At 47.7% G+C, this 24029-nt stretch overlaps 1 protein-coding gene across 5 annotated transcripts in view; it reads left to right on the top strand.

Moving 5' to 3' along the window:
• The window catches only part of ulk4 (unc-51 like kinase 4), a 72341-nt gene that overhangs the window by 20406 nt on the left and 27906 nt on the right, over positions 1-24029 (top strand). For all 5 annotated transcript variants that reach the window (XR_014766576.1, XR_014766577.1, XR_014766575.1 and 2 more), the window contains exons 22-31: positions 2025-2152; positions 6354-6487; positions 6940-7061; positions 9375-9431; positions 9564-9615; positions 9773-9867; positions 11119-11170; positions 11702-11879; positions 12592-12684; positions 18487-18535. Coding sequence is in view for 2 of the 5 variants with exons in the window: in XM_084704937.1 (XP_084561063.1) it covers positions 2025-2152; positions 6354-6487; positions 6940-7061; positions 9375-9431; positions 9564-9615; positions 9773-9867; positions 11119-11170; positions 11702-11879; positions 12592-12684; positions 18487-18535 (960 nt within the window). In the remaining 3 variants the exon portion in view is untranslated. The remainder of the gene's footprint in view (positions 1-2024; positions 2153-6353; positions 6488-6939; positions 7062-9374; positions 9432-9563; positions 9616-9772; positions 9868-11118; positions 11171-11701; positions 11880-12591; positions 12685-18486; positions 18536-24029) is intronic.

Below are 24029 nucleotides of genomic sequence, written 5' to 3'. Positions count from 1 at the left end.
ACTGTTGATGTAATTACAGTTTATGCAGAGAGTCGATGCTTTTGAAATTAATTAACTCACAGACAAACACATGCACACACTTTTCTGTATATAATCACAGTGTTTTGGTTTGGTCGTTTTTGCCGTCATTTTCTATTTTTACTGATAGTGAAGTTAATCAATTCTGCCTAATTTGCTGCCCTGGAAATTCTGTTGAGTCAATTGGTCTATTAACCTTTGGTTTATGATGAGGGTGTGTTTGTGTGTGTGCTATTGAGACATTTCCCCTCCAGCACCTACTTGACAAGTGGGAGTGATAACAACAGATTTTGTCTGGACACTTGGATGCTCACTAACTTATCTTAGAATTGTGTAAGCGTAGCATAGCATAGTTTAACAAACTGTAAGCCTAGCCTCGTGTAGTTTAGCATTGTGTAAACCTAGCCTAGAACTTTTTAGACTAATGTATGCCCAGTATAGTTTAGCATAGTGTAAGTCTAGCTGAGTCTAATCTCAGCCTAAAGCAGTGGTGTTTATTGCTGGAATGTTGCTGTTAAAGTAAATAGCCAAATTGCTCAGACAAATATTTGTTGCAAATTCCATACATAGAATAATAATGTATAAATATAACTGCAAGTAGTAATGGCGGATTCTTCCAAACATTGCGAACCAGAGGGTATCGAGTACACGCAGCAAGTTTGGTGTGAATCCATCAAAGATTTGCTGAAATACGACCCAACTTCCTGTTTGCTGGCTTAATAGCACAATTTGATTGCCTGTAGCGGGCAAACGGTTTCGAAAAAAAAAAAAAACATGTCAAAAGCTTTTGTGAGCCTTGGTCTGAAGATAATATCTGCCAAATTTGGTGAAGATTGGACAACATTTGTAGGAGGAGTAGAGAAAAAACGTTTTTCAATTAATTCAAAATGGCGGCCGCATCAATTCGGCTATTATCACAAATTATTATGAGTCACACATGGGATGTCCCAAGATATCATGAGACAAAGGAATCACTTAATAAAGGCAAACAAATCAATAGTTATTGACCAAAACACATTTTTGCTTCCTGCGGCCACGCCCAGTGATCACATGACACCAAATTGTGTGGACATCCTCAGAATAGAGTTCCAAGTCATCATACCAAGTTTGGTGTTGACATCTCAAAGATTTGCCGAGATTTGATCCAATTTCCTGTTTGGTTGCTTTGTTGACGATTTTGATTGGCTTTAGCGGACAACGGTTTTGAAAATCCAATATAAAAGTAATGCCTGAGTGAGGGTTGCTCTGAATATCATGTATGCCAATTCTGGGGAAGATTGAAATAAAATTGTAGGAGGACTAGGCTTTCAAAGGTTTTTGATAAAACCGGAAATAGCAGAAAATGTATCTAACCGGAAATCGACGCCGTTGTGTGTGTTGAATTCGGCTTGATCCAGGGAATCCAATGGTACCTCATTTTTGAGGTCATACGGTTCAAAAGTTACATGTGTAAACACAAGTCCAACTTTGACCCGTTGGTGGCGCTAGAGTGGTCTAATGGGAGACATGAAACTTGGTGTAACCGTAGAAGTAACTGTCCTTAATGAGTGTGCCAAATTTCACAAAAAGTTACCATATGGTTCTAGGGGCTGCCATTGACTTCCATGGTACAAGAATAAAAAAATTAAAATAAGAATAAAACTAACAATAACAATAGGTTTCCTCCTTACGGAGGAATCCTAATGAATTGAAAGACCAACATGTGGGCCTTGTGCCTGACACATGTAGCATTAGCATTGCTTTAACCCAGACAAATTCAGGGATGTCACAGTGAGCATTAACTAAGCACCACGTAGCAGGGCTAGAGTTCTCCTTGCGAGCATGTACATCTCACTGTAGCTCCCCATTCATCCCCGGTCCACCTGCCTGCTGTAAACCTGCAGTGAAGTGGACAGCATGTACTTCCACCCCCTCGTCCCAGTTGGAATGGAAGGCTGCAGCAAGGAGCATCAATAGTGCCTTAAACTTGTCTTTCGACTCAGTGGAATGTGTGTGTTGTGTTTTAGGAGTTTGTGTTGAAGGTGATGCGTTCCCTGGAGAGCCCTTCTCCATCCATCAGGGCCAAGGCCTTCCTGGTGCTGCTTCTGGTCCTCCTCAACAACAGAGAGATGCTGCTGGTCTGCTGCAACTCCAGGTACTGTCACTCTCCAGACATGTACCCACTACCGTGTGCTAGCACGCTGCTTATTACTGCAACATCACTACAACATACATGTACCCACTACCGTGTGCTAGCACGCTGCTTATTACTGCAACATCACTACAACATACATGTACCCACTACCGTGTGCTAGCACGCTGCTTATTACTGCAACATCACTACAACATACATGTACACACTACCGTGTGCTAGCTTATTACTTTAAAATACATGTGCACATTCTCATGTACAGCGCATAAAGTTGCTGGAACAACACAACAACTTCAGTACAACATACATGTTGCCATTTCTGGGTACTCAGCAGTCAGCACAGTGTATACTGTCATTTTTACACGTTCACAATGAAAGGTACACCGTTCACCATGACAGCCATCATGGTTGTATCTAGGCTAAACAAATCCATATTTATATACACACTTGTCATTTCCTGATTCCTATATACAATTGGGTTCCACTTTTAGCAGATAGAATAAGTTTCCCTATGTCACTTGTCAGTCTTGCTTCCACCCTCACTTCAATGGGTTCGATCTCAAATACTCCAGCTGTAAACCTTTGACCAACTCTTGAAACTCCCGTATCAGCCAGCTAACCAAATCAGAACGCTAGCCGTTGGTTTGGCGGTGGTCTGTAGAGTGTTTCGAAAACACATGGAGCTCTATTACAGAAGCTGTCCACCATTGTGTACAGTAAGTCACATTTTCCCAGACAGGCTTAACAAGGAAAATGTACCGTCGTCGAACCGTGTCCACAGTGGCCCAGAACCAATGTTGGTGTTGTGTAAGAAATGAATAAAACAAGTTCTGTGGAACCACACAGCATGTAGGCGGAATGGTTTCCTGTCGTAAAAGCCTCATGTTTGCTCAGGGTAAAGATAGATCGAATCCAATTTTCATGTCGAGTGAGAGGACTCATCTATGAAGCCATTGTCTGGGACGGCGATGATGAACGAGTGGGAAGAGTTCCAGCTTTAATTCAGATTCACAGAACAGAGGGAGAATTGATGGTTATTGGAGATGTTTTCAGTAGGCGATAGTTGTCCTCTGTCTGCCGGCCAATAAGTAGGACAGCTTTGTAGTGCAACACTGCTCAGCTCATCACTCACATTACTTGGAGCAACCTAATCCCAGCTCTGACTTTTTATTTTGAACAGATGCTCTGTGAAATAATTCATTTTCAAATGTCCTGGATACAGTCGGATGCCCGTCCATCCTTGTAGCCTACATTCCCAGCTATGACTGGTGCGAGGAAGGGCTGCCTGCTGTTCACACACTATCCCCTTATGTCTGACTGTGATCCAATCATGCTAATAAAAATGCAACAGACTTGGCCTAGTTGCTGTTTAAACGGGACAGATGTGTGTGTGTGTTTGTGTGTGTTTGTGTTCGCCTGTCTGTATGTACAGTCTGGGTGTAATTGTTGTGCGTGTGTGTACTGTATGTAGGCAATAGCCATGGTGTGTGTGTGTGTGTGTGTGTGTAATAAATGGGTCCTCCTCTCCTCAGCCAACTGACATTAGCTCTTGGACTCGTACAAGTGTTCCCACGATGCACCCTGTCAGCACTGACCCTCGCCTCCATCTCCCAGCGAGCACGCCGTCTGCCTCCCTCACCCAAACGCTCGCCTAATTAGCTCCGCTGTGGCACGCGTTTGCCTCGGCCCCTCTGATAACCAGCACGTCCCCGCTGTAGAGACGTCAAGCCCGGCGCTTTGTGGGGAAGGGTTCAATGGTGGAGAAAGACACACAGAGACACTTGTAGCCCAGCCCAGGCAACACTCACTGACAGTTTGTACAAGGAGTGAGAGAGAACTGCACTGAAGAAAAGTTAGCTAGCTATCTAAACTAAAAGTGTTTAGTCTAGGACTAGGTTTTATCCATGTCTGATTGTCTAATTATTGTTTATACAGTAGATCAGGTCAGTTTAATTACAAATAATATAAGGCTTGCTGCCGCTCCCCTTAACATAAGACCACTACTGCCAAACACATTTTTGGAAAATATGCAGGTTGATGTCTGCTCTGAATACATTTTGAATATAGTGTGATTGCTTCACCAAAGACACCTTTAGAGCTGCAGCTTTTCTCATAGCACACTTTCAGTCGATGTGCGGTGATATTAGTTGCCGTGGTTTTGCATCATACCATATTAATACTTTAATATATTTTGGACACTTCCTTGGGGTCATTTGGAAAGATCTGTACTCTACATGGTTAAACCTCACGTTAACTATTTACTTGTTCATTTTTGGAAAATGTATTGGATGCTAAAATCCCATTCTGTCAAGTAAAAATGTACTGTACACCATAGACACAGGAACGTAGGAAGAGTCCAAAGAGATATTTTGCAGTCTTGCCAATAATGTTTTTGAGCTGCATACCTTTTTCCTCTGCTTCTATCCTGATTGTTAGATGTTTGTGCAGCATATAATGAGGGGGATTGCTATGCACTGATTCCGATAATATCTTAGACTGCAGAGAAAGCCCTGATTATGGAACGTAATCACACACACACACACACACACAGAGCCCTGATTGGGTTATTGCCGTGAATTGTGAGCAGGGCTGAAGAAGAAGGGCTGTTAATTCCAGGCTCAGTGTTAATCTATCCGTGACTGCAGAGAGGAAGGCAGAGAGACAGAGACCAGCAGTGTGCTTAACAGTAACGCTGATTGTGGAGAACGTCTGTCATCAGCAGAATATTTCATTCTCACAGTTCTCACACTCGCGTGTAGTTTGTAGGCCAGACTTTCATTCCCCTATGTCTAGCAGGCTATAGTTAACGTGGTGACTCTAGTTCCGTTCCACCCCTGCTCCCTTGCAGTTCCAATTACAGAGCGGATGCATGCAGGCTGTTTGCACCTCCCAACCCTGACACCTAGGAGGAACAGTCATTCACTGGAAGGATCACACCTTTCTCCCTCCTCCCTCCTCTTTCTCCATCTCTCTCAAACACACCTTTTTTTCCCACTTCACCCACTTCACCTCCTCCCTCCCTCCCTCCCTCCCTCCCTCCCTCCCTCCCTCCCTCCCTCCCTCCCTCCCTCCCTCCCTCCCTCCCTCCCTCCCTCCCTCCCTCCCTCCCTCCCTCCCTCCCTCCCTCCCTCCCTCCCTCCCTCCCTCCCTCCCTCCCTCCCTCCCTCCCTCCCTCCCTCCTCAGGTGATATATCAGTAATAATGCTCTGGCGTCTTGATCCTGACAAGCTGTAATGAAAGTACTTTATTATCATCCATATGGCCCTGGATGTTTCATATCCTCCCCTTCCCTCCAGAGACCCAAGCTTGACAAACCCTCCTCTCACACATCACCATGATGTAGCACATTAGGTCCATAACACCAGATATATCCTCCAGCACAGCGACTGTCACCGTGACAATCTGTAAAATCACATTCAAGAACACTTCTTTGCCTGTCTGCTTATTTCTGTACCTGCCTATCTATTTGTATACCTGCCTATCTGTTTGTATACCTGCCTATCTGTTTGTATACCTGCCTATCTGTTTGTATACCTGCCTATCTGTTTGTATACCTGCCTATCTGTTTGTGTACCTGCCTATCTGTTAGTATACCTGCCTATATGTTTGTATACCTGCCTATCTATTTCTATTCCTGTCTATTCCTGTCTATCAGTGGCAATACCTTACTATCTGTTTGTACACCTGCCTGCCTATTTATACACCTGCCTATCTGTTGCAACAACTGCCTATCTGTTTCTATACCCATTTATCTATTTCTATACCTGCCCTTCTATTTGTATACCTGCATATCTGTTTGTATACCTGCCTGTCTACACCTGCCTATTTATTTCTATACCTGCCTGTCTGTTTGCATGACGTCTTCACTGCTTATCTGTTTGTATGCCTGCCAGACTGTTGACAGCACAGCCGCCGTGTCCTGTGACCTGTACTCCTAATTATTCACGTATCAGTCAGGGCTCCAAACCAGGCCCTTAGCTCTCTCCTACACAGCCTCTGTGTCTGTCCCAACTTCTCAAAACCGGTCTGCATCAATTTGGGAATCCATGACCTCTTTCTCGGATCCAAACACGTAGTTCTAAACAAATAAAATTCATCGACAGTAATGTTTCTGACTCATTTGGCTGTGGATGGGCGATATGGATCGGAGTTGGATGGGTGCCGGGGTGATAAATGGTAATGTGTGGTCTGTGTGCTCCTGCAGGTTGGTGATGTACACAGAGAGAGACATTAGAAAGAGCACACCTTCACGGGAGCAACAAAGCAGCAATGAATACCTGTCAAAATGCCTGGATCTGCTCATCCATCACCTGCTGCAGGAGCTGCCCAGCATCCTGGGTAAATCAATCAACAACACACACACACACACACACAGGCTCATAAGCCAGGCACGTACACACACACACACACGCAGACCAACACGGGTTTTTGTGTGCGTGCATGTGTACATGCATCAATGCCGATTTGATTGGCCCGGTCTTTAATTACCTTTCTGATTGGATCCCGGACTGATGGGCCAGGTATTGACCTGTTCTTGGCGTCTGGTTGGTACATCAGTGCTGCTACACGGCACACAGGGTGGGGGATTGAGAGCCTCCACCTTCCGTCAAGAGACACCCGGTACAGGCCTGGTTCTGATCTGGAAGGATCCAGTAGATCCTGTTTCCAGTTTCCAGCTTTTATTTTCTATTATTTATTTTTTTACGTGAGACCTTACCCTTTTATTGTTTTCTTAAGTCTCTTATCTTTCCTTTTTTCTTCTGTTCAACTCCTCCTCTTCACTCCACCAGAGGACATCTTGGGAGCGCTGGGCAGCATTGTAGGAAGGAAACATCCCTCGGCCTCCCAAGCCAGACAGCTCAAACACACCCTGCCCATGATGACTGTGGTTCTGCACCTTCTCACATCCCAGGTTCGTGTGTGGCCGAGGGTGTGTGTCGGTCTAGATATGGGTGTACCCATATGTGCTTGAACTAGACTGAAGTGATCCCCTGTTGAGATGGTATCTCAATCAGCCCAGATTGGTGAGCGAAACAGGTCAGGACAGTTCTGACTATCAGACACATACTCTGAACAGCCCTCAACTAGCTTTGAACATCAGTAGCACTGCCACACTCGTGCCGTTGTCATCAAGATGTCATTCAGTCACCCTGTGAAGGTTCCACCAGATGCTGGTTGATAACCTGCAGTATTTTAAAACATTAGGCTATATTATTAAGTTTCTAGATAATATCCATGGTTTGAGGAAGTATATGATCTTTTCCCAGCTAGAGCTAATGGTATAGAGAAAGAGAGATTAGCATCAGCAGGTTAGCTTAAAGACAGAAACGCTTGCCTGTTCCTCACTCAGATCCTTATCAGAGTGTAGGGTTCACTAATCAGCCAATCCGAGCAAAAGCAGACGAGACTGCTAGACAGAACACCCATAGCGAATTAGATTACAGGATCCTGGTGCTGTATACTTACCGTCACACACACAGCATCAGTCTCACAAACACACCATGGCACACATTAGCTGTCACACTCATGAAGGAGGGAAATAATCACCAGGACAAATAAAGGAAGGAATGATTTCTGGGTAAATCAAGAAGAACGGATATTCACACCCCCTGAAATGTGTGACTCAGAAATGGAATTTACATTTTCCTATCACAATATCACAATTTCAACGTAAAAAACTATTTGCATTAACCAAAAAGTCATTTACAGAGACTGCATACATATGTTTCCTTACATCCAGTGATTAGTCATTTTAGAGTCTGAAGACGTAAGACGTTAATCTGTAACTAAGCCCAGGTAAATTTACCAGGAGACAAGATATATATGAATATATATATTTTTACTATTAATTTGCAACTGAGTGTGGCCTGGTTTTCCCAGACTCCCAGCGGGTGCACATCGCAAAATAATGAAGTTTATAAAAAAAAAAAAAGGAAAAGATGCCCATTCATATTTTTCCAGGCCTACCCAAAAATATTGTTCTGGCTACGCCCCTGGTCTGAGGTGCAAAGACTAGTGACATTTTGTCAAAATGACACCCAAGCATTCGTAGCTTTCAATTTGTCTTCTTTCTGTTGATCTCAGCTCACTGGGGCTATGATTGACAGGAGATTTCAGCAGCCGTGTCAGGTAACACCAGAGCCTGAAAAAATAGATGTCTTCATTCCTTAAAACATTTCTTAATATGTCATCATCACACTCTGAGTCAACAGATTGAAATCTGGATATTAGGTCGGAAGTCATTCAGTATCAGAGTTTTCTGTTTGGCCTAAACTCTATCGTCCTTTCGTCAACAAGTCATGATAAGAAATGTGCCGAGTAGTTGTCAACCACATTATGGCCAATCCTAAAATGATGCCAAGTAGGATTGACAGGATATGTAGGCACAGACAGACAAGTACACTGACATTGACAGACAGGCAGATAGACAGACAGGCAGGAATCGACAGGCAGGCAGACAGGCAGGCAAACAAGCAGGTAGGCATAGAAAAACAGCCAGGCATGGGTAGACAGACAGGCACGGTTGAAGAAATGTAGGCTGGCATACAGGCAAACCAACAGACAGACAATCAGGTAAGCAGATAGACAGGTTGACAGGGAAGCAGAAGGAAAGTTAGACCCACTGTGTGAAGGCTGAGATAATTAACCGTGTCGAACCCTAAGAGATGCCAGTAAACAGCAGGAGGTAGGAGAGCCACGAGGGTTAAAAAGCTCTTCTCCCATTCGCTTGTCCATTTCTCACGGTGACTAAGTGCGCTCGTAAAACACACTGGCGAATTGAGCCATCTCATTTTTGAAAGTAATAACATGTCACTCTGATCTATCTCCTCTGCCTTGAGCTCATTTGATAAGGTTGCATTTAGCTGTCCATTACTGCGGGTGACAGATAGCTGCAGCTAGCTAGCCCGCTAACCGCTCTTGTCAGTAATGAGCTGCTATTACAGCCGGGAGCTGCAGATGCTGCTGCAGTAGGCCACAGTAAGCTCAGACGCGTTACACAGTCATCTGCCTTCCGGGCCATTCCGACGACTCATTTAGTGTGTGTGTTGGTGGATGTCTGTGTATGTGCAAACATGTGTTTGTGCGTTGCAGTTGTCAACGGGAGATTAGGGTTTTTTTAAGGTCACAAACCGGTCAGGGGAAGTAATCATTTTCTTCTCCCTCTTTCTCCCACCACACACTACCCAATCCCATACACACACACACACATACACACTGCATCTAGATCTTCAGACCCCAGGTGGTGAACAAGGAGTTCCTTTCTAAGTTGGGAGCCTTGCTGGTAAGCCATCCCCACAGACACAACAGGTCAACGTGATCAGAGACATCCAGGTGGAGCAGGCCTCCAGAGCCTTGGGAAGTACTTCTCCAGTGCTCTCCTGTGACCAGTCTCTCTCACTGTTATATTCTGCAGACTCATACCGCCTCCATAGACATCAGTGACACAAGTCTAGGAACCGCTGTAGGTGAGTCTTTCCTGGGTTTTGTCTATCACTGGGAATGTTATGGGCAAAACCTCAGGGCTTCATGGATTTGTGTTGAAATGTCTGCCATGCATGCAGGTGTAGTGTACTGTGTGTGCGCGAAGTGTGTGTGTGTGATTGGGATTGAGTTGTTCTGCAGGTTCTGCTGCCTCCGAGGAGCTGGTCAGGACCAGCCTGGCAGCCGTGGAGGCCATCACCCAGCACCCTGCTCTCCTCAGCCCCCACCACAGCACCGTGAGTCTGACTGCCTGCCTGTCTTTCTGCCTGCCTGTCTGTCTGTCAGCCTGCCTGTCTGCCTTCCACGCAATGCACACGGGGTAACTTGTGTGTACGGGGGTGGGTTGAGAGATGTCAGGATGACCGGGCTCATGTCGGAGGTAGAAGTAATAATGTATTGAGCTGGGGAGGCTTGCTGCAGAGGTGAGTCGCTAATGAATATTGACAGGAGCCGAGCAGTGAGCGGGAGAGAGAGACAGAACGAGAACCAGAAGGGTAAAGGAGAGAGAGATGGAGGAGTATGAGATGGCCCAGTCAGGAAGCACAGGAGCCATTCCTCCGGTAGACAGTAATACAGGAAGGCACTTTAATTACTGCCTGGCAACTGTGATTAGAGTCTGGTGAGGCTTCACACACGCACACACACACTCTCACACACACAAACACACCATGGAAGCAGAAAGCCGGAACTCCAGAACTATAATAGTGTAGATGACAGTCCTTAAACTGAATAATTCACTATTTACAAATCAGTTGACACTGTACTGTATAACTGTAGTTGCCATTGCAACTATTATCCTCTCTCACCCTGTCTTCAACTGCAGGGAGAGAGAATAAACACCGGAAACTACTATTATGCACCAGTAAATGAAATGTAAAACAGGTGACAACAACACCCATCGCTTCACAAAGCATCACAAAGCCGAGTCTAACCTGTGTCTTTTGATGGATATTCTAATAAAATATAAAAGTAGTTCTCTCTTTCTTTCTCACTCTCTCCGTCCCTCCCCCATGTTTCCACTTCAGGCTTCATATTCAAATGACGTGCGTCCTGTTCTGCATCCAGCCTCATTGGGATGGGCGGGCGCGAGACAAGCACTTTTTTTTGTTGTTTCTATGGAAATAACCATGCTAATTCAAATCCATTGTAATTAGAAAAAGCAACAGCATCAGGTCTTTTCTGTGTGTGTGTGTTGCTGTGTGTTAGTGTTTGTGTGTGTGTGATCAAAGGACCCACGCTAACAGCGTATTTACATAGAAATTGGACCTCTCAGAAGCGCTGTGTTTCATGGCTCCCAGCTTTTTATGGATTAGACTGTTCTGCTTTTTAAAGAAATGCATCCCTTATTAGGAATTTGCATGCCGTGCATAAATGGCCCTGGCACTCGAGAAAGCCAATGGGAAAGGATAAACAGACCGCGAAGCGTGTGTGAGCGCACGTGCGCGACTTGATGTTTATGCATGTCTGCGCATCTCCTTTCCCTCCAGGTGGTCGATGTCATCCTCCCCCCTCTCACCTCCCTTGTCTTCAGTAAGAACGGTGAGTAGTCCTCATCCGCCGCACGCCAGCATCCATTCGTCTGGGAATGACGTAACATGTCACCTATAGGAATGTCACCTTGAGGAATATTTATGTCTGCCGTAGTAATAATACAGCCGTAGCAGGCCCTAGGACATGATGGGCTGGCTGTCTAGGCCTGCAGGCTACAAGTGCGGGGCTGGCGCGCTCCCCTGGGGGTGACGTCACCCGCGTGCCCTCTGCTGCCCCCTCTGGTGGAGCTGCAGGACGACACGCTGCTGTTCCCCCTCCGCCGCTCTCTGTGTCAGCTTAGCAGCCCAGGAGCCATGTGTGCGTTGAGGCTGTGTGTGTGTGTGTGTGTGTGTTGGGATGTGTGGGGGTGGGGGGGGCTGTGCAGGTTTTGAGATGTGTGTGTGTGTTGTGCTGTGTGCATGTCGGGGGCGTGTGTGTGTGTGTGTCCGCCTGCGTTTGTGCGTGTGTCGATGTTGGGTGGGGGAATGCGTGTGACCTTATATGTGTGTGTGTGTCTTATCACTGTGCTGTGTGTTCCAGTGGAGTGGTGTATTGTCAGCTTGCGGGTGCTGTCAGAGCTCACTCTGCTGCTACTAAGCCAGGAGGCCATTGGGGAAGGAGAGGAGGGGGAGGAGAGGAGAGAAGGAGCAGGACAGGAAAAGAAAAGCTCTTCAGCCAGCAGACTATTGGCTGTCATCACTGATGCACTTTTTCCACGGCAAGTATCTTTGTTTCCTTCTTTCCTCCCCTTCTTTCCTTCCTTCCTACCATCCTTCCTTCCCAGCTTCCTGCCTGCCTGCCTTCCTTAGACTTCTTTCTTCTCTCCCCTCGCCTCCAACTTCCTCTCATCTCTCTTTCCCTCCCTTCCTAACCCTCTCCTCACCCCAGGACCCACCCCCCCCCCACCACCGCCTGCTCTCTCCATCCCCGTCCCTCTGCTCCTCACTAGTTTGTGCCGCTGCAGACTTTCTTATCCCTGTACTTCATAGGACGCCGCTAATGATGTGGATGCATTATAGAAGAGAACCCATCTGCATCAGACATCTGCAGCTTCACGCGGGGAAAGCGTGTCTGTCTGTATTTCTATCTGTGTGTGTGTTTGGTCCATGCTGTTTCTGCAGGGATTGATGAGTGTTGTTTGTAGTTATGTAACCGTTCCACATATTAGTGGGTGTCGGGGCGTGATGCTACTGCACTCCTCTGCTGCTGCAGATCATAACAGAGGCTTGTTGAGGAGAGACCGCCAGACTGTGTCGGCCCAGACTGGGTTTTAGTTTGTCACTCTGATTACTTTGACTTTGTGACTCGGTCCAAAATACTCCATCCCTGGTTACTTTTACATAACCTGTCTGTGCATGTGTCTTTGTATGTGTATGTGTATGTGTGTGTGTGTGTGTGTGTGTGTGTGCACGCCCACCCCCACCCCCCAGGTATGACCTCATCCTCCTGGAGCCTGACCCAGTTCCAGTTTACGCTCTCAAACTTCTGGTGTCACTGAGCGAACATAGCACCTCTGTTACCAGGTAATACACCAGCACACGCATGAACAGGTACACACATACAGCACACCTTTTACCAGGTAACACAAACACCGCACACGCACAAACAGGTACACACATACAGCACACCTTTTACCAGGTAACACCCAGCACAAACAGGTACACACATACAGCACACCTTTTACCAGGTAACACAACCACCGCACAAACAGGTACACACATACAGCACACCTGCTACTATCTAAACACAGAACACCTGTGTTGTTTAAAGGTATCATGAAACTCAGGATGTACAGTCTGGATAAAGACAGAATGAACGATGGAATAAGTGAATAAAGTTGAAACGTTCTCTACCAGAGAGTTTGGAGTCCTGCAGTTGGAGATGACCACCTTGTGTTTACCTCAGTGTTGAGCCTCCTATTACTGCCAAGCTACAGCATTCTGGCTCCTAGTTAGTATTCACCACACACTCACCACACGCGCACACACATACATACCCCAGGGCAGGACCTGCATTTCGTTCAGACTCCTGGATCACAGTCAAGTGTTATGTGGTAACAAGCAGGAGTAATAGCCACTGTTGAGTACATTATCAGGCCCGGTGCCCTATTCTCTGGGAGTTCCCTGCTCTCTGACAGTCACTGCTCTGTGATGAGTCACCTATGTGCGTGTGGGTGCGTGCGTGTGGGTGTGTGCAGATTCAGGGTCTGATGGATGAGATGGGGCAGGAACAGACATGAATCCTCCCCTCTGTCTGGAGAGAATGAGGATGGAGAGAGATAGGGGGGGTGGAAGTAGAAAGGGATCGAGGGAGAAGCCTTGGCCTGGTAAAGCGACTGAATGAAGTGTTGAGAGAGAACAGGAACAGACATGTACCCCTCTGTCTGAGGAGTGGATGGGAGAGATGCAGTGGGAAAGGATGGCAAGGAGGGAGGGAGGGAGGGAGGGAGGGAGGGAGGGAGGGAGGGAGGGAGGGAGGGAGGGAGGGAGGGAGGGAGGGAGGGAGGGAGGGAGGGAGGGAGGGAGGGAGGGAGGGAGGGAGGGAGGGAGGGAGGGAGGGAGGGAGGGAGGGAGGGAGGGAGGGAGGGAGGGAGGGAGGGAGGGAGGGAGGGAGGAAGGAGGGATGTGTGTGTGAATATGGATGAGGTTGCGGGAAAACCATGTGTTTTATATCTCGTGTGTGTGCAGGCATTTCTGTTTGTCCCACGTCTGACGGTTTTGGACTTCCTGTGCGACTGGTGTAAATGATCCGTGTTTTTGGGGGGGCAGGAAGGTGGGAGTTAGTTAGCGAGTGAAGGTGCTGAAAGGGCCCAAACCATCACAGTCAGACATAGACTTGTTAACCTAAGGATCACATTGACTTGACAAACCAAGCTTGCAGCTCGGTCAGGACAGGAGCCTGCAGGACTGAAGGAGACATGCCAGACTCGAGCACTGAACCAAGAGAAGAAAGGCGACAACAGAAATCTCGGTGTGTGCCTCAGAGAAGGATGCGGTCGTCATCGGATGTCATTAGAAGCCATGCTTCTCTGTGTTTCCGGCGGGGAGCATGATAAGGAGGAGGAAGAGGGTTTTGAGGAGAGGGCGAAGTGCTGTGGAAAGTCTTCTTTTATAGAATTATGAAGCGTAATAAAAAGTCTCTGTCTCTTATCTCCTTTCTCTCTCCCTCCCTCTCTCTCCTTCCCTCTCTCTCTCTCTCTTTCTCTCTCTCTCTCTCTCTCTCTCTCTCTCCCTTCACCGTCTCCTTGGCAGTGAAGGAGTCAACCAAACTGAACTGTTAAATTGATGTCAGCAACCTGCCACCCCCTCCTGTTGCTTGTGTTTCCCTGTCTGACAGACTGCTATTACATTTACAATGAGAAATTAAATTGCATTTGGCTACGGCTTGATAAAGTCCTATAAAAAAAAGTGCAGACCTCTCTCTTGATGGCTCCCAACCTAAATTAGATTGCAAATTGGGACATTAACGGGCGACGCACAAGTATGTCTTTTCCCCCTCATTATCAGCTGTGATACGAGTTCAAACTTTCCAATTATGGGAACCTCTGACCGTTGGTGCCTTTGTGTGGTCTCAGCCTGCCTGAGCAGACACACACACACGCGTAGATACACGTGTGCACACGCACATTGATGGCGAGAGACACACACACAGAGAGAGACAGCACCAGGCAGCGCTATCAGCCTGAACAGTTCTCTGGTGATTAGCCGAGGCAGGGAGAGGCTTTCATCCCCTCTGCAGCAGTCAGCCGAGCCGAGCCAAGCAGCGCCGTCAGGCTAACCGCTCCCAGCGCAGATAAACCATGGCCGCGCAGGGAACAGGTTAACGAAGGTTACACACTGACTAGATCAAGGCGCATGCTTACACGTCCACCTATTACAGTCGATTTGATTGGAGTTGGATAACGCTGTGTCGGTCACTGAGTTGAGCTGGCCAGCAGTGCTAAGTGGACGATCGGTCACAGGTCACCGAGTGGTGATCTCGCCTGGTCTACGCTAACTACCAAGTGCACTTGTCAAGATTTGTATGGATGGAATCCATTTAAAGGAATATTCCCAGGAGTCTGAGTTGCCGACACGTTACCTCACCATTCTTGTCCCAATCCTCTCCTATTTCAATCCTGTTTTCTTTACTAATAAACCGTTTGATGAGATGAGCTGGCAGAAGGAGGGGGAGATGTGGGGGGGGGGGCTCTCCAGGTGTTCCTTCTGTCACCTGTACGCTGCATGGCTCTGTTCTGCTCCTGTCTGCTCTGCTCCAAAATGATTGGACTGGACATCAGTGTGGGAGCACTGTCAGTATAAATTTGACCCCTGTCTGTGTGGCCTTGTGTGTGTGTGTGTGTGCGCGCGCTGTGTGTTTTGGTTTGCGTGTGGGTGTGTACGTGTGCCTGTGAGCACCGGTGTGTGTGATAGTAATCATTTCCGACAGATGGTGGGCCTGTGTACCTGTACTGACTGCTTCAAATTCATAGTGTGAGTGATGCTTCATGCCGTCGCTGTTCAGCATGAAGCCAGTGTCTGGCTAGGTGTGCACACTGTACAACAAGCACTTCTAGGATTGATCGAGGCTTTTGGCTCATCTAATGAGCATTATGTGGATGTTATTTTAAGGATGTATTTCTAGGTCACTACTGATGATTTTAGAATATGCCGGTTGGTAACAGAGCTGTTCAGTTCCAGTCTATTAGTGCACTGGTGGTTATCGGCCTTGTGGGGATATAAGTGAAGATAAGAGTAAGTGTCTCAGTGTGTTGGAATTCTGCAGTCTGGAGAGCCTGTGCTTGCTGGCCTGAGTGTCGTGAAGGCGGGGCTAATCGTCTGAATCTGCCACTTTCTCTTGTCACGCACGTCCGATGGGAAACAAGACAAGAGGGGCCGTCTGGCGTCATGGTGATGGGGAGCGTGGCGTCCACCCGTTTATAAAGCGCTAGCGTCTCCAGGCTGACATTTACACTGTGCAAATGCCACGTCCTCACTCCGCCTCACTTCGCCACGGAAACGGCTGTTCAAGTCCCCTTAATATGTTGAAGATCAGGTCACAGATTACAGTCTGGACCGACTGCTAGCCTGGAGAACGTGTGGTACAAACTGAACGACTGAGGTTTGAGTTGCAAACCTTTCGGGGCAGAGGGAGAGGATTACATGCCATTGACTTATTCACTCATGTTTGACCACACGCGCCGTGTGGTTAAGTGTAAAAAAGATTCACTGAGTCTTACAAACTGAGGCATGTTGACTTAGTGTGACCCAGGCAGTCCTGATCTAGCTGTTCTATAAATCAGTGCCATGCTGTGACGGTGGTGTGAAATAATGTTAATTTAACTCAGGGTGCTGTAATGAGGGTCTAATGGAGCATCACTCTCACCAAGAGCCAGCCAGTGTCACGGGGCCATGGCCTGGTGTTTAGCCTCCTCTGTAGGCCTGTCAAAGGGATACACAAGCTCATCCATCAGCCTGGGCGACTCCCTATCCATGTCTGGAGCCAGGATGATTACCGCCTGTAAGCCAGTCTAGCTTGCGAGGCGAGCCCGATCAGTGTGCTCAAGCGGGTCTCCCTAGCCTGCTAGTCTGCCCAGCCAGATAGCTTTACCTTTTTCCCAAATAGCTAGCATCCCTAGGTAGCTACACTCCCAAGCCTGTTAGCCTACCCAGCCAGCACGCCTCCCTAGCTAGCTACTCCCTGCAGCCTTCTAGCCTACTCAGCCAGCTTGCCTCCCTAGCCTTCTAGCCTACCCAGATAGCTAGCCTCCTTAGCTAGCTACTCCCCCAAGAATGCTACCCCAGGGCTGCAAACTGTCACGCATTGGCCGTGAGACCCACACATTTAAACCAGTTCACACGCTCTCACTTGTATATCTCACGCTGAAAAGGCAACGCCAACCAAGTATCCCTGCAAACTTTGTAAACAATAACAGACAAGGCGCAGGTACACGGAATATAGCAACAAAGACGCGCGAACAGCCGGGGGGGGGTGCTTTGCAGGAACATTTTGGTTGGCCCCACCAAATCTCACTCCAAGGTTTTTGTAAAAGTTGTCAGCCCTGCTACCATACCCACCAGCCTCCCTAGCCAGCTACTGTCCCTAGCTTTGAAGCCTACCTAGCCAGCTACCCCCCCTAGCTAGCTACTCTCCCTAGCTTTGAAGCCTACCTAGCCATCTAGCCCCCCTAGGCTAGCTACTCTCCTTGGAAAGCCCTTCTCTCTAGCTATATCAGATCCAGTTTAACCTCACTGAGGATCCATCCTCCTCTGTCAGTATTGTACTGACCGACAGGATGTTAGATCACTGATGCTGAGCATGTGACGAGAGAAGGATGGGTGGGGGGGGGAGAGGTGGAGAGAGAGGGAAAATAACTTTTGAAAAGAGGAGGAGAGTGTAGGGTATTGTGAGGGGCGCTCCAGGTTAGCTTTCTTTGTGACCTTCGTTTGAGTTGTCCCACTGCAGTGAAGATTTGCTCTAATGCAGAGGTATTTAGCCTTATCTGGTACTCTCCACAATAGTTCGACTGCAGCACAGAAACCATTTTTCGGAACTGTAGAAGGGAGCCTCCAAGGAGGCAGGCGCCAGAGAGCTCTGGAGAATGTCTCCCCAGCCTCGCCATACATCATACTTATGTGGAGAGCTTCTGTAATTAATTTTTCTGAGGGTGACCTCTAGCTCATTTATATCTACCCAGACTGCCGCTGTGCTACATTTGGTCCTCTGTGCACCTCCACACACACAGTCTCTCAACACACACATGTACCAGCAGTAATTGGTTGGGAATCAAAAGGCCTTAATCAATAAAGCAGGGCTCGTCGGGAGAGTGGCGTCATCTCTAATAAAGACGTCCATTACTCCTGGGCACCGAGGTGTCAGACGTCTCTCGCTCTCCCCCGTCCCGCCATCTCCCTCTCCTTTCCTTCTTTACCTCCGTTCCCAGTCAATCAGAGGAGGTTTCCTCACATGACTGATCAGAGCTCTCCTCTGTGCGGGGCTGGGACCCAGCACAGCTGTCTAATGAACTAGTAGCCCCCCTCTGTAGCCCCGCAGGGCCCCAAGACGGCATCCCGGGCTCCGAACTAATGAAGACAGAACAGGGGTCTGTGTTCTACGGCGGTAAACACGTCTGTGTTCTGACGGGAAGTAGCGCTCGGCTGGATTCTCAGACGTGGGCCTAATGCCAAAGCATGTAAAACATCTCTGGGAGAGAACATGGCCTGAATAACTATCGGGAGGCGGATTGATTAGTATTGTCTGCCCGTGTTGCGTTGCTTCTCTTTAACCTCAACGCTTCTCAGGGCTCCGCAGTAATGTCTGTTGTTTTTCTCTCTCTCTTTCTGAAGGCTCATCAACCAGAGCCACATCCTGCCTGTGGTGTTCCAGATCATTGCGGTAAGGATCCCCTCTTTCTGTCTGTCTTCCCTCCACCCCTCTCGGTCTCTCTATCTCGGTCTATTTTTCTCTCTATTTGTCCATCTCATCATTTCTGTTTCTCTCCGAGCTCCCTCTCCTCCAGTGTTTCCCCTTTCTGCCTCAGTCAGGATTTATTTATCACCTCCACTTTGTCTTTCTCTTGTGGTCGGGCAGGAAAGCTATCTTGGACCAATAAATGGTTTGTCAAATTCCCACTACAATACTGTGCTGCTTCTCCCCTTCTTACAAAAGGCCCGGGGTGTAAAATGCAGCCAAAGGAGCGATAGGATGAAAGGGCCATTACAAACCCTGCTGGTTCAGTCCCCTCTCTTTCTTTCTTTTTTTTTCTTCTGTCATGAAAATATATGACTCACATTGGGCGGGGAGGACTTTGGGCTATTGGAACATAATTCAAAGTCTTTTTTTTGTGGGGGAATTCTGCTGGGCTAGACTTTGTAGCTCGTAAATGCCCCCCCTTATCCTGGCTGCTTCTCCCTTTCTCTCTTTCTCTCTTTCTTTCTCCATAATCATCTCAGCCTGTTTGCTGAAGCTTTATTGATTTATTATGCTAATGCAGCTCCCCACCAATGACCTATCAGGGTGCATGTTTAATTGAGTGACAGAACGGAGGGTGGGGCGGGAGGGGGGCTTTGATTAATGGAGTGAAAATATGAAGTCCACCCACATTTAAAATGACACACACACAGGTTACATATTCAGCAGACCAGAACAATTGATGTTGCAGTAAACATTCAGTCTCTCTTCCTGACCTCCCTGTCCCCTGCTGTAGTAAAACATAGCGTTTAATGAACGCGACGCTTCACTGACCTCGCCGACACCACACTGCAGCCTGTGAAATGCCTTGCTCGTGAAAACAGCGCATCACACTCTGAATTACCCAGGCGTGGATTGATTAGTGCTGTCTGCTCTCCATAACCCTCTCGCCATTAAGTTAGTTAGTTTGACTCTCCTTGAAGAGTGTGCCATGGTATCTCAGACACACACACTTATGGTATATTGGTTGTGTTGGTCTGTAGTTATGTTGCACTGGTGGCTGTATTGGACGTTGTTTGTGTGTGAAAACACAAACAACATGTTGTCTTTGGTAGTACCGAACAGTGTTTGTGATAAATAGGGGCCGTACTGTAGGGTAGTGGTTTTGTTGGGTTGTGTTTATCCAAACCACTAGCCTCTGCAGAAGTGAAATAGACCTCTTCTCTCTTACTCTAAAGTCCATTTCAGCAGTTTCCCAGTCAAAGTGACATTGATTTGGCCCCAGAGTGGTCAGGACACGAGAGGAGAGGAAAAAGATGGGAGGAGGAGAAAGCCTAATGGAGATCAGTAATGAGTGTAGCGAGGAGAAGCCGATGTGATTGGCAGGGCCATTGATTAAGGCTGGCCGCATCAGCACTCCTGATCCTTAAAGAAGAGCCATGGGACCGTCCCTGTTCTTACCTCCGGCCCCTCGCGCCCTGGCCAGCACAGCTAGCCCCCCCACCACCACCCCCGCCACTCAATACCCGCTCTGTCTCTCTCACTGCCTGTCTGTCTCTTTGGAAGGCCTGGCTTGCCTGTGTGTGTCTCTGCCTGTCTCACTCTCTGTACGTCTGTGTGTCAGCCTGTGTGTCTCTCTGCGTGTTCACTTACCTGTGTGTGTGTATGTCTGTCCGTCTATCTACGTCTGTCTACGCAGTGTCTCTGTGTTTGGAGTAAGTTCATTAAGGGAGAGGCGCCAAGCTTTTAACGACTATCGAAGAGAGGCTTGGACGGTTAACTGCCCTGACTGTCAGTTTGAGACACATCAACAGGCTTTGTTTAAAGGATAACGGCAGCAGTTGACAAGAAAAGCACAACAGCAGACCGCTCCACCTAATTGCTCCGATCCCCTCGTGGCTTGTGATGCATGTGTAGTGGAGGTGGTTCGGAAAACAGTCAGCTGCACCAAAGGAAGCTCTGTGCTGTCTTTCTGGGTTCGATATCAAAATGTCATGCTCCCTCCAAGAAGGATCGATGTCATTTTACAGTGCAAGACGCCACGTGTTCGGTTTTTGCCTCTCTGATTCCCTCCGCTCTCATTAACAGCTGAAAAGAATCAACTGAAGGGAAGAAAAGGACTGCAGTGCGACAAATATCGATCTCAGGACCAAATTGTCTCTAGAAGCAAGTAGCTAGGCCCGGAGCGGAGTTAAACACAATCTCTCCGTCTCACGGCAGCTGTTACACCTCACGGCAACTCAACACCTCTGCCAGTCATCCTTTGGTCCACACAGTAGTTCAATAACTGCATTGCCACGGGAGTTGGAGGCAATGACTGTTGCTTAGGGAACTGTACTGTGCAGTAGCTATTAGTGAGGCACGTTAGCCAAGCCATTCAGGTGTCAGGTAAGAGTGTGAGGGGTTGAAACTAGGCCAGACACACTCGGGTGTGCAGGTAAAGTGCGTGCATCTTGAATTTGCTAAACCTTTACACAGTATAAATCAGACCATAATATGCATCTAATATTGCTTTTTGAGGGTTTTTAATAACAGTTACTGGATGACAACTGACATACACTGCTGTATTGGCACAGACCTGAAGCATCAAACCCCTTTGTCACTGGTCACTCAGACATTCGTCTGGGACAGTCGTCCATTTGCACCAGAAGGACTGTCATGTTAAGTGACAATCACACCTTCCAGCTCACACCACTGGAGGAGTGGTCTCAGCCGTTGAAGAGGAAGGTGAACTGAGGAAGATACCGAAGTCAGCATTACAAGTTGTGCTTCTGTAAATATATACCGATCAGCCAAAGCATTATGACCAACTGCCTAATATTGTGTAGGTCCCCTTTTGCCGCCAAAACAGCCCTGACCTGTCATGGCATGGACTCCACTAGACCTCTGAAGGTGTGCTGTGGTATCTGGCACCAAGACGTTAGCAGCAGATCCTTTAAGTCCTGTAAGTTGCGAGGTGGGGCCTCCATGTATCATGTCACTTGTTTGTCCGGCACATCCCACAGATGCTCGATTGGCTTGAGATCTGGGGAGTTTGGAGGCCAAGTCAACACCTTGAACTCTTGTGTTGTGTTTCTCAAACCATTCCTCAACAATTCTGGCTATGTAGCATTATCCCGCTGAAAGATGCCACAGCCATCGAGGAATACCGTTTCCATGACGGAGCGTACAAGGTCTGCAACAACTCTTTGGTAGGTGGTACGTTGTACCTGTCCACCTGAATGACAAGACCCAAAGTTTCCCAACAGAACGTTGCCCAAAGAATCACACTGCTACTGAGACTCACGTCCTCATTGCAGACGCTTTTGCCAGTGGACAGGAGTCATTATGGGCACCCTGACTAGTCTGTGCCTCTGTGGCTATGCAGCCCCATACGCATCAAACTGCAAAGCCCTGTGTGACACCTTTCTATCAGAACCAGCATGAACCTTTTCAGCTACTTGAGCTACAGTAGCTCGTCTGTTGGATCGGACCACACAGGCCAGCCTTCGCTAACCACGTGCATCAGTGAGCTTCAACCGCCCACGAACCTGTCGCCGGTTCACCGCTTTTTCTTCCTTGGACCATTTTTGATAGAGTGCAGACCTGGAACACCCCACAAGAGCTGCAGTTTTGAGATGCTCTGAACCAGTAGACTAGCCATCATGATGTGGCCCTTGTCAAAGTCGCTCAAATCCTTACGTTTACCCGTTTTTCCTGCTTCTAACTCGTCAACTTTGAGGGCAAATATTTTCACCTTCATGCCTGATACATCTCACCCACTGACAGCTACCATGATAACGAGATAATCAGTGATTCACTTCACCTGTCAGTGGTCTTAATCGGTGTAGTTCTAAAGAGCTTTTTATGTCATGTTTGATATGCCTTTGTTTCTTATTTTACGCATGACGTGTTAATATTGGGTCCAGTCTTGTACAATTGATACTTTCAAGGTTTTGCAAAGTTAGTGCATGCAGCACATCCAATTGTGTCTCCATATTCCTTCGTCTTCCAAAGGTGTCACGTTTGGTCTGCTGCAACCACTGAGCAAGCCGGTGATGGTCCAATTAGAATTAGTATTTGTGTTTCACATAGCAGGTGTCCCTATTTTAGTGTGCAGATAAGATGTATATAAGGAGACGTTCAACCAATCACTTTGAGTTTTGGATACTATACGAATTCCAGTGCGTTAGGTGCCTAGTACAATTTCATTGCAACTGCCTTTATTAATGGTTTCTCTGAAGATATGTTTTTGTATTGATTTTGTTTCATTATCAGTACGTATTGATTAGGTTATTATTTAGATAATAGACATACTATTTTGCATTTCAAGTTGCTGGTTCGTTTCAAGTTACTGGTTCTCCTCGTACGTATCTCACGCACTAAGGCAGTGAATACACTGAGCTAGTTTGATTGATACGGCTATATGCCATCAAATCGTCATCTTGTCTGGGATGAGCAAACTCTAACGTCTCCGTCCTAGATAGCTAAGACTATGTAAGACTCCTCCTAAGACTCCTTGGTCAAGTGGAGGGGTATCCTGCTTGAAAAACAGGCCATGATGAAACTCCCTGCGTATTGTAGAAACCGTACCATACAGTGAATGCTCACTTCAGATCTGACACACGTGGGCATGGGACAATGTGAGGGCCTGGAGATGGAGCTGACTGTAGAGGGCCAGCGCTGGGTCCGTCACCGGCCAGAGAGACCCTCATCTGAGCCGACTGCCAGGCTGGGTGGTGAGACCCTAGACCTCCAGCACAGCCACACTCTGGTCTGGTGGGGTTGGGTCCTGACGAAGATCTGAGCACGGCTTGGTAGACAGACAGATGGGCGGGGAGACAGGCAGACAGACAGATAGGCAGGAAGACAGGCAGGCAGGCAGGCAAATATCATGTCCCAGCTCTGGGCTCCACAATCCCACCACATATTACACTACTGATCAGATAGAGGGAAGAAAACCAGGGCATCGCAGAGAGGGAGGGAGGGTGGGCGAGGAGGAGAGTTGAAAAGTTGCTCATTTCCCGTTATCTTGTTTCCCGGAGACTTAAGAGTTGAATCTCAACCGTGCCCCGGAACGGCATACTTTTCTTTAGTCGCATTTCTTAAAGGTTACACTCCACCTGCACCCAGGATGCTAACAAGCTGGGAGCGGGCCAGTCAATAAGAAGCGATGTTGCCATGCATGTATTCCTTAAGGACTTGTAATATATGCATGACCCTGCACCCTGCTCCTCTCAGGTGGCCTAGCCCAGATAGCTGTTCCGGACCTGGGCCTTGAGACTCCTACGCTCGCCCTGTTCCTCCGGGGGACTGTGGTGGACCTTGGGGGAACCTCTCTCTATCTCTACCTCTCTCCCTGTCAAGTCTTTTTGGAGCACTGTTACGCCTTATCCCAGACCTTAATTATGGCCTTCATTGATTTTGTTGTGTGTGTGTGTGTGTTTCTTTCTGTGTGTGTGTGTGTGTGTATCCCTGCCCTGCTCACTAGATAATTATG

Source organism: Hypomesus nipponensis, chromosome 2 (assembly GCF_054491055.1).
Source record: "Hypomesus nipponensis isolate SF chromosome 2, ASM5449105v1, whole genome shotgun sequence".
NCBI lineage: Eukaryota > Metazoa > Chordata > Actinopteri > Osmeriformes > Osmeridae > Hypomesus > Hypomesus nipponensis.
The sequence above is the reverse complement of the archived record's forward strand: the minus strand, read 5'-3'. Positions and strand labels throughout refer to the sequence as shown.